Genomic DNA, 10,362 nt, shown 5'->3' with positions numbered 1-10,362 from the left:
TTTCCTACAAGGAAGTGACAGCTGGTTTTTGGAATTTTCTAGTTCCGTAAGGATCTTTAATGAGCTACAATATAATCTACAAGTATGGCAATGATTCATTAATATTTCATAATCCTTTTCTTATAAGGATTCCTTATTCGTCCTAGCTACACAAAGAAAAAAGGAAAAAGGGTTGGTGGTATTTAATGACATATTAGTTATTTTTATTATTTTCTTTCATGATTGGGCTTAATTAAAACTTTGTTTTGAGATAGGGTCTAAGGCTTGTTTGGATCAAGTAATGGGCTTTTTAGTTTAATGTCTTGAGCCAATTTTGAGTGGACCTCATATAAGTCCACATAAGGGGTCCATTACGGTTAATTTTTCAAGATCTATTTAAACTCATATAAGCCAAAATTTCAGCAGCTTTGATGATTATTATTCTAAATTTTTTAGTTTTAATGTGTGAGAGTGATTCTTGCATTCTTCAATTCTTGAACGAATAGAATTTGACTTATCGAAGATTAACTAGCTTCGTGGTGTCATTTTACTCATTCCAATAGTGTTGGTGCCTTGAAACAGGTTTCCATTGTGTTACACTCCTATCAGACCTATTTCGGCTTTCCAGAATCAAATTTCAATCTTGATTATGGGTTTGTGTGACCACGTGATCACGAGGTTCGTGTCAGTTGGTATTTGATCTAGACTCCGAAACAAGGTCATATCATTCTGTTATTTTAGTTTTTTTTTAATGTTCCCTTAAGTTTTTCAGTGTTTGCGTCCATCTTCTTGTTCTTTGTGTCTTTGTCATCTAAGAAAAAAAAAGGTTATATTTCATCTTGTTACTGTCTCTAATCATATCAGTATATTAAAAATAAAAATAAAAATAAAAATAAAAAGAAAGAGAGAGGGAGAGGGATTAGTTGAAATTTGAAACATCATTAAATTTATGCCGCAGAAACACAATTCTTGGTGAACTTTAAGCAAATCACCTCATAATCAATTAAAACTTTATTTTCAGTCTATTGAGAGTGAGATCGCATCATATTTCAAATTTTGGCTTATTCTGATGTCTTTTGCTTGAGGTTTTAATTCGAGATTCAATTTTATTACAGAAACCCTACTCTTAGTGAACCATAAGAAAACCACCTTGGAATCAATTGAAAGTTCATTTTCAGTATATTGTGGGTGGGATCGCATCATATATCAAATGTTGCCTTATTCTGATATTGTTTGCTTGAGGTTTTAATTCGAGGTTCAATTTTACCGCAAAAACACTACTCTTAGTGAACCATAAGCAAACCACCTTAGAATCAATTGAAACTTCATATTTTGTGTATTGGAGATTATATTGCACAACATATTAAATTTGGGATTATTTTGATATCGGTTTCTGGAGGTATTAATTGGAAGTTTAATTCAGCCGCAAACTGATCATACAAATGGTTTTGGTACCTAGACATAATCTAACACCCTATAAAGATTGATTTGTTGTTTGTTTAGTAACAAAATACTATATATTAAATTTGAGGTTATTTGGATATCGGTTTCTTTAGGTTCCTGAATTGGGTCTTGTTTTGTCGTAACGGGTCTGTTTGGTGTTATCTTTCAAAACTTGTTTTTTGTTTCTGTTGATTTTGTTCCTGCCATTATACTATCATCATATTTTGATATTTGGCTGTTGTTTAAGTCATTTTCATAACTTTTGCATTTGTTTGTTTTTTTTTTTTTTTCCGATAAGTTCGTCCTAACAAAATTAAGATTTGTATTCTCGAGTCTAAATCAATGTTCTTCCTATTATAAACTCTATTCTTTTCATCTTCTTCTTCTTCTTCTTTTCCCTATCTGTGTCATGTATTCACCAAGGGAGAGAGAACAAAGGAGGATTGTAGATCAACGATGTGAAAAACTATGTCATGGTTTAGGGATTTTAGAATGAGAAGTTGATAAGTGTAGAAGATTATTCTATGATCTTTAAGCTTCATGGGAAAAAGAGGTACAACGCCAAAAGAATAAAAGATGAAGGAGAGTCGTTATGGTTATCATCCAAAAGTATGTATGCAAGTGGTTAGTATGGCGTGCTTATTTGAAATTCTTGTTAGTCACTACTTCTATACAGTGTTGTTGGAGAAAGGTGTTTATAATAAAGGGATTCCAAAGGCTTAAACAAGAGGCTACTGAAGTCGCTATTAATCGTATTAAACATTCAAGGGTGAATTTTCTTGAAGAGGAAGGGAATGATACGGTTCAGCCTTGTGATACGACCCACGTAAGGTCAGATTCAGATTTTGGCGTAAAAAGCGCAACAGTCTAGGTTTACAACAGCAGTCATAATTCTCAATCCGACCATTGGATCGAGCTAATATTTTATATAGACTCTCCAGACATGTTTTACTACCTTGGGTTAAAAATTCAAGTCAATTGGAGTTCGGGAAGACACCGTAATACTGGTTAACAGAGGCTGTATGAATTTTGTTATTTACTTCCATTTGACTTATGGACTTCCTATTTGGTTAGGATTCTTTTACTACAAGGATGTGGCCGTTGGTTTTGGGAATTTCCTAGTTCCACAAGGATCTTTAATGAGCTGCAATATAATCTACAAGTGTGGCAATGATTCATTAATGTTTCAGAATCCTTTTTTTATAAGGATTCCTTATTCGTCCTAACTACATAAGGAAAGAAGGGCTGGTGGTATTTAATGACAGATTAATTATTTTTATTATTTTCTTTCATGTTTGGGCTTAATTAAAACTTTGTTTTGAGATAGAGTCTAAAGCTTGTTTAAATCAGGTTATGGGCTTTTCAGTTTAATGTCTTGGGCCAGTTTTAATTAGACCTCATATAAGTCCATTTAAGGGGTCCATTAGGGTTAATTTTTTAAGAACTATTTAAACTCATGTAAGCTAAAAATTTTGGCAACTTTGATGATTATTATTCTAAATTTTTTAATTTTAATGTGTGAGAGTGACTCTTGCATTCTTCAATTCTTGAACGAACTAAATCTGACTTATCAAAGATTAACTAGCTTCATGGCGTCATTCTACTCATTACAATAGTGTTGGTGCCTTGAAACAGGTTTTCATTGTGTCACACTCCTATCAGACCTATTCCGGCTTTCCGAGATCAAATCTCAATCTTGATTGTAGGTTGCGTGATCACGAGATTCGCATTAGAGACACTGCTGTTGAGAGGAGAGGGATAACGCTGAGAGGAAGGGAAGATGGGGACAGCTGGTTCAGGTGGCTGAGGGATCTGCGATTAAGAGGAGGAAAATGGAGACTTATGAGGGGAAGGGCCCTCTGATTTTTAACCGAAAATAAAGACACAGCCAAGAGAGGGTTAATGGAGATCAGTGGTTGATCCCGGTGCAGGGAAAGAGAGAGGGTTAGTAGCGGCTGCTAAAGGGAAGAGAGACGGCTGGGGGCTGCTGTTTTGGCTGAGAAGGGAGGGGTCGTCTGCAGCCGTAGGATGAGTGGGGGGGTGGCTGGTTGGGTAGAGGTAGGTTTAGGTTTTTAGGGTTAGGGTTTTTTTTTTTTTGGTGTTCCTCTCAATGTGCAAAATTACCCCCCTTTTGTGTGTGTTGAAGGCTACTATTTATAGGCAAAATGTTGCTAGGGCCTTAAAATTGGTCCCTCAACTTCTTTTTTTGTAAATTTTGATTTTTTTCTTATATTTTTTTATTTTTCTTATCAACATCATCTCGAATAAGGAAAATCAGTGATTTTTAAAAATAACGCGTTAAAATTCGAACGCGTTCCCAAGATCTTTGAAAATTTAAATTCTTTTGAGACGATGCTAAAAATGCTAAAATGATGAAAATATATTAAAAAAATATTTTTTAAATTTTCGTTGTTTTCTCTATTTTTGAATTTTTCTGAAAATTTATCAAAACATTGATCAAAAAATTAGGTAGCAACAAGCATGATTTTAACTTTCAGCTGATTCTTTCCTTTAGGAACGCCCTGAATCTTCTCCCTTTCTTTCCCTTCTTCTTTCCAAAGCTCCCTGAGAACTGAAGGAGAAAAATAAAGAAAATATAAGTTTTTTTCAATGAAAGCAGAAGCAATAAAAACTTGAATAGAGAATACCTTCAAAAAGTGTTGAATACCTTCAAAAAGTTTTAAGTAAGTAGGTCACTCAAAGAATGATTTTATAATAATTTCTTATAAAAAAAAATTAAACTTAAAATTTATATAGTTTCAAAATTATCTTATACTTAATTTTATTAATTTAATTAGATAGCATGTGATGAGAAGATTCAAACTATATCAAAGAATCATCTCGTCACTTATTCATAGACTAAAAGACCCATAAAAATATGGCTTAGATTATAAAAAAATTCAAAATAATTTTTTTTTTTAAGTGTTGAGATGATGATATATTAGACAATTCTAGTCACCTCACTACTCGATTCATAAACTCGGCTAGATTTAATAATTTTATTTTTTGAAATAATTTTACTTAGTTATATAATAAAAAATAAATATCACAATTTCAAGAATGAATCCTAAAATAAATATTTGTTTGAGATTATGATAACTCCAAATAAAAGGGAAAAAAATTACTTGTAAAATCTATTTTTTAATCAATTCAATATTAAAAAAATAAAATTAAAAAATATATTTAAAAAAAATTATTAATAATATTAAATAAAATACCAAATTGTCTCTAAAATTATAAATAAGGTGAAGCCACTGGAGTTAAGTTATAAGATTGATTTAAAAAAAAAAGAAAAAACTAAACCCAATGTTAAGTATTAATTTGCATTAAAATGTGCAGGATAACGTTAATCATGCTACTTCAAGAAAATTGATTGATTTATATTCAATGTTTGAAAGTATAATGATAATTATTTTTAAAATATTTTTTATTTAAAAATATATTAAAATAATATTTTTTATATTAACATATTAAAATAATATGAAAACATAAAAAAATAATTTAAAATAAAAAATATTTAATTTTTTTCAAATATGTTTTTGAAATGTTCAATTAAAAAAAATGGTGAATGCCACTCAAAGGTGGAAAGTTGATCAATTGCCCTTTTAGGTTTAGGCAACCAATTCATGGCGAGAGCCCATTGTATTCATGAAGAAAAGCTCAGTCTGGGGCTGGTGCCACTTTTACACCATCTTCTTGCGAGGATATGCTCCTGCGATCTTTATCTCTTGGAGAATGATGTCGACTATAGCTCTTACCATCCGAAACGCCATCTTTTAAGCACTTCTTCTATGAATATAAAGAGTGTTTTCACTGTTGTCCGAGGACATTTATGCTAAGTAACGTTTGGTATGTTGAAGTGTAGATTATAACATATATTTTAACTCCAAAATTTAATTTATTTTTTAAAACACAATAAATAAAAGTATTTTTCTAGAAAAACGTTATTACTATTTATTTAGATATTATTTTATTTTGAACAAAATCCTTAAATAGAACTACTCCAAAGCTGTAGATGTCACATTCCTCATTCTTTTTTAACGTGTAAATATATTTTGTACATGAAAATCAATTAAATGTTACAGTTTGTTACGTGATGAAATTTGAATATTTAAGCACAATCAACATGGGAAATCATTATTTATTTATCGTAGTGGTAAATCGTTAATTCAAAACTTGGTTTTGTAAAAATAAAATATAAGATCGTCTGTAATACGTGAAGTATAGGAAATTCTGTTTTTAAAAATACATTTTATACATAAATAATGATATCTAAAGTATAATTGTTATATGCATGGACAGGAAAAACTCTGTAGAAGATAGGATGTGGAAGGATATGCTACTGCTTTTACCTCCTTATTTTAGGCCCTCGATCGATGAGGTAAGACAGCATGGGTACAAATGCTAATTTGGTATTTGAAGAGAACTAGTCATGCTCCTCCTAAATAACTGGAAAATGTCTGTACAATATTCCAAATGTTCACCGCAGGTTAATAATGCTAGGACACTGAATTAACACCTGTTTTAGAGCATGCATGATAATAGTAGTATTCAGACATGTGAATTTTGTTGCTGTACTGAACAGGGGTTGAAAGTGGTTTCTCACCAATAAAACTGATCCTAATGAAGTTATTAAACTCAATAGAAGTGATTGATTCGATGTAGTAATTTATTGATTTTGATTTTAATTCTACCTCCAGCCAGGTTTTATTTTAAATTATTTTGATTATTAACCTGACAATACTCAAGTGACCTGACTTGTGAAACCATGATATAATTGACCTGACCAAACTAGAATATGACCCATCTAGATAAATTCTAAGAAATTTTAATTTTTTTTATGTAAAATTATTTAGTTTTTATTGTTCTTCCAATATGATATTATTTTAAAATTGATTTAGTTGACGTAGATATTCATTGATTTGGGCCCTCAAGTACTGGATTGAGGACGATGTGAAAATCGATTTGATTTATTCTTGTTCTATATATATATATATATATATATATATATATATATATATATATATATATATATATATATATATATATATAAATAAACCCTTTAGGCAAAGAATTCTTATGTATGTATGTTCTACATGCATGATCAACTTTCAAATACTTCACTTCCTACAAGGAAGAATAGCGTGTGTGTACCCGTGCTTCTTAAGTAAAGCTGACAGAGAAAATATTATGGCATCATAGATTAACTTAGGACATGTTAGCTGACAAAGTACAAGAAAAACATATCCATCAAAGGAATCTAAGATCACTAGAAGTAAAGAACAAAGGTTTAACCTCGAGAAGATTCATGACATGTGGAGGCTATATACGTGCATGCATTGCTAGCTAGGACTTAATTACTTTTAGGAACCTGATTCAATAGCTGGCTCTTGCTTAATCAAGAAATATAAAGGGATTAAAAGAAACAGATTATTTTAGCCTCAGTTATGCTTGTCCGACTCATGACTATCAACTTTTGCAAATATAAAGGAAGTATTTATGAATTTAACTTTTCAAAATTTCGGAAAGAGATTATATATAGTGAAGTGAACCCCACGTGCAGATATTCTTGCTATTATATAAGATTCGAAATCGTGGCTGGTTCTATGCTTAAAAGGGATTTACTTTGCACAAAGTTGATACCACTTGATATATACATTTGCTCACTTTTTTTCCCCTTTGAAAATTAAATTTTCTTTATTTAATTCATGGAATCCTTGAGAATTGAATATGAAAAAGTTTAAGTTACATTTATTTACTCTATGCAGATCGAATTAATCATATTGTTTGCCAATAATCGTTGTAATTTAACGGACATGTTTACTTTTCTCTATAAGAGGTCTAGGAAATAACAAAAAAATAACAATCATATTGTTTTGATCAACTAAATTATTCAATCACTATTGCGTTTGGTCGATAGAAAATAATATAAATTATATTTTGGATCTCATTTAATAGTTTAAATATTTAGATTGAAATGATTATTTGACATGGTATTAGAGCATTGATAACCAAGTAGTCACGAATTCGAATCTCACCATCTTATTTATTTAATAAAAATTAAGTACAAAGTAGTGTGGGTCTGTGCAAATTTAAAGCTTAAAGAATTTTCACTTTAGAAAGTGTGTTAGAAAATAATATAAATTATATCATATAACCTCATCTAACCATTTAAGCTTTTAGATTGAAATGGTTATTTGATAATATCTAATAATAAAAAATATAAATATAAAATAAATAAAAACATGTTTAATTGAAGAAACATATATATATATATATTATATATATAGGGTGCCGATCTACTAAGCTGTTTTGGCTTCCATAGATCAAGTTTGTATAAGAAGTTTTTCTTTCTTAAATCTGGGTGATAGTGATTGCAATTTGATCCTTCATTTTATTAAATGTTACATTTGTTCCATCTGGTTTGAATGCATTTGCATTTCAATACAGTACATATATATCAGTTAGTGTAAAAGCTGACCTGGCTGCCGACTGCTTCAAATAAAAATAAAATCTATCATCGATATCGGATGCATCAAAAACCAAATTTCTGCGTGATACTCTCTTTGGAAAATCCACTGTCTTCTGATATCATTAACAGTTTAAGATTCTCGGAATCATTATCTGATATTTTCCATTTTGTTGTCAGGGAGAGGTTCTAGCTCGACACCACTTCGAGGATGAGGATATGGATGCTAATGCTATCTCATATTTGTTACCACATCAAAATAGATAGATAAAACCTGGTGAATTTCCTTTTTTTATCGGAACTAATAAAGGCTCACATGATTTTCACCGCATTTCGAGTCTGCAAATATAAATCACCGATATTCCTTCAGGTAATGTACCTTCCAAGAAATTATTGCTACGTAATTTTCTTGAATATATGCAATATATATATATCCATTTCCTTTCATAGACAAACTGAAGACAGGACATACAAAGATAATGAAAAAAGCATGGCATGCCTTTGGTTCTTGACATAATATGTTCAAAAGAAACTGTGGCTATTGCTTTGCTCATCATCTTCTTCATTTGAAGAGATATCAGTTATACTGCTAGAGTTCGAAGATGACGATGAAGAAGATGAAACTGAATAAAAAACAACCTCATCTCTCGCCATAAAATCAAACAATCTTGGTTGAGTTCGCCTAGCATTGTTATTTGTACAAGTTTCAATTATCCCATTTCTTGTTCCGCCTTTGTTTTTCAGGAATACTCGGCATACAACCCATTTATCCAGTTGATAAGAAGAATTCTGCAAAAACATCAGACAATAATATAAATTATATCCTATAATTTTATCTAATAGTTTAAATTATTGAATTAAAATGGTTTTTTTAACATAATATTAAAACCTTGATGAGCAAACGATCACAAATTCAAATCTTACCATCACTATTTATTTTATAAAAATTAAACATGTTTTATATAAGTTTCAAGTTTATAGGACTTTTATTTAAGGGTGTATTTTTAGAGAAATAATATAAATTATATCCTGAAATCTCACCTAACAGCTTAAACTATTAGATTGAGATAGTTATTCAGTAAAAACAACTCTTTTTTACACTTCAACTCTTTTCATCCTTTAACTTTGCAGATTAATGCGCTTTTACTCGTATTTTTAATAACTGTTTTGTAACCAGGATACCATTGACTCAATGATAGACAGGTCTTTGGATAATTAAACACCCCGACTATTATCAAAAAATAAAAAATCAGTAAAAACAAAGAAAAGTGATCGACATTTATAATTACTCAGAAACTATAAAATATGAATTTTTTTTGTTGGCCTGAGCAGCAAAACCTATCAATGCAGACAGTACTGCTGCATAAAATATGTAACAATTAATAACTTGCCTGGGCTGAATTCTGTGTCTGTGGAAAATTGCAATCTGTAGTTTCTTCTCCTACATTAACAAGGCGATATTCATGCATGACCCAATCAGTTCTAGACCCATGTGTCGCCTTCCCTCTATAAAAAACAAGAGTCTTCTTCATCCCCACAACATGGTTATTATTCTTCCAGCTTGAAGAAATAATTTGTTTGTCTAAGCCAGTTGCTTTCCAATAACCTGAAGCACTACTCCTATTGACTCTATTTCCATTTGGATACTTGGTCTCCTTGTTGCTGAAGAAGTATCTTTCTTGCTCCATATCACCTATAACACATGCATGATTACTTCTTTTAACTTCCAATGCAGGGAGAGGTTTTACAGGCAAAATATTGAAGAATATTAAAACATTAGACTAACCTGGCAACTCCCAGGGATCATACTTGCAGACATTGACCTCGTGAATGACTGAAGCAGGCAATGGCCATGAAAGGATTTTGCGTTTAAGGTACTGAAAGACAAGCTCTTCATCAGTTGGTTGGAAACGAAAACCAGGAGGCAATCTGATCATTCCATCTCTAACAAGGTTGAACTTTTCCATACTGAATACTCTCTTGAAAGGAAATTGGCCTTTGGCAGCTCAAATAAGGTAATTTGTAAGCGACCAAAGGCAGCTATTTGCAGCGCACAGAGAGAAAGTCGAGTTGGGTGGGTTGTAGGAGTTAAGAGAGGGCTCTTTATAGTAATTGTGGTGTTGATGGCATGTGTAAAGGCAGAAATATTTTTACGGGAGACTCTACAACAAGAAAATATGTTAATTTGACAAAAGGTTACTCAGCAATTGATTAAAAAAATGAATTATTTACCACTTCATGATTGACATCTGTTGAAAATATTAGCTATTGCTAATTATACTTTTAATCAGTTTAAAGACTTGACAATATTACCTGGATTAGTCAAATATTAATCAAGTTTAGCTTTAAAATTAAGAATAAATACAGGGTTTTTTCTCTGAAAGAAAAAAAGATTTATAAGACCTTGACAGCTATAGAATGCCCACTCTAAATGTCTGCAACCATAAATTACTTGTTCTATCTCTTTTTTC

At 31.0% G+C, this 10,362-nt stretch overlaps 1 protein-coding gene across 1 annotated transcript; it reads right to left on the bottom strand.

The window, feature by feature from the left end:
• Nucleotides 1-7,834: 7,834 nt before the first annotated feature.
• LOC118057520 (NAC domain-containing protein 83-like) lies at nucleotides 7,835-9,960 on the bottom strand. Its single transcript, XM_035070120.2, has 3 exons — nucleotides 9,678-9,960; nucleotides 9,283-9,584; nucleotides 7,835-8,680 (listed from the first exon to the last, which is right to left on the bottom strand). The coding sequence occupies exons 1-3, from the start codon at nucleotides 9,856-9,858 to the stop codon at nucleotides 8,414-8,416; spliced, it is 750 nt and encodes a 249-aa protein (XP_034926011.1). The 5' UTR covers nucleotides 9,859-9,960; the 3' UTR covers nucleotides 7,835-8,413.
• Between the last annotated feature and the right edge of the window lie 402 nt (nucleotides 9,961-10,362).

The sequence above is a fragment of the Populus alba genome, chromosome 15 (assembly GCF_005239225.2).
Source record: "Populus alba chromosome 15, ASM523922v2, whole genome shotgun sequence".
NCBI classification, from domain to species: domain Eukaryota; kingdom Viridiplantae; phylum Streptophyta; class Magnoliopsida; order Malpighiales; family Salicaceae; genus Populus; species Populus alba.
Note: the sequence above shows the minus strand (reverse complement) of the source record. Positions and strands in the feature narration are given on the sequence as shown.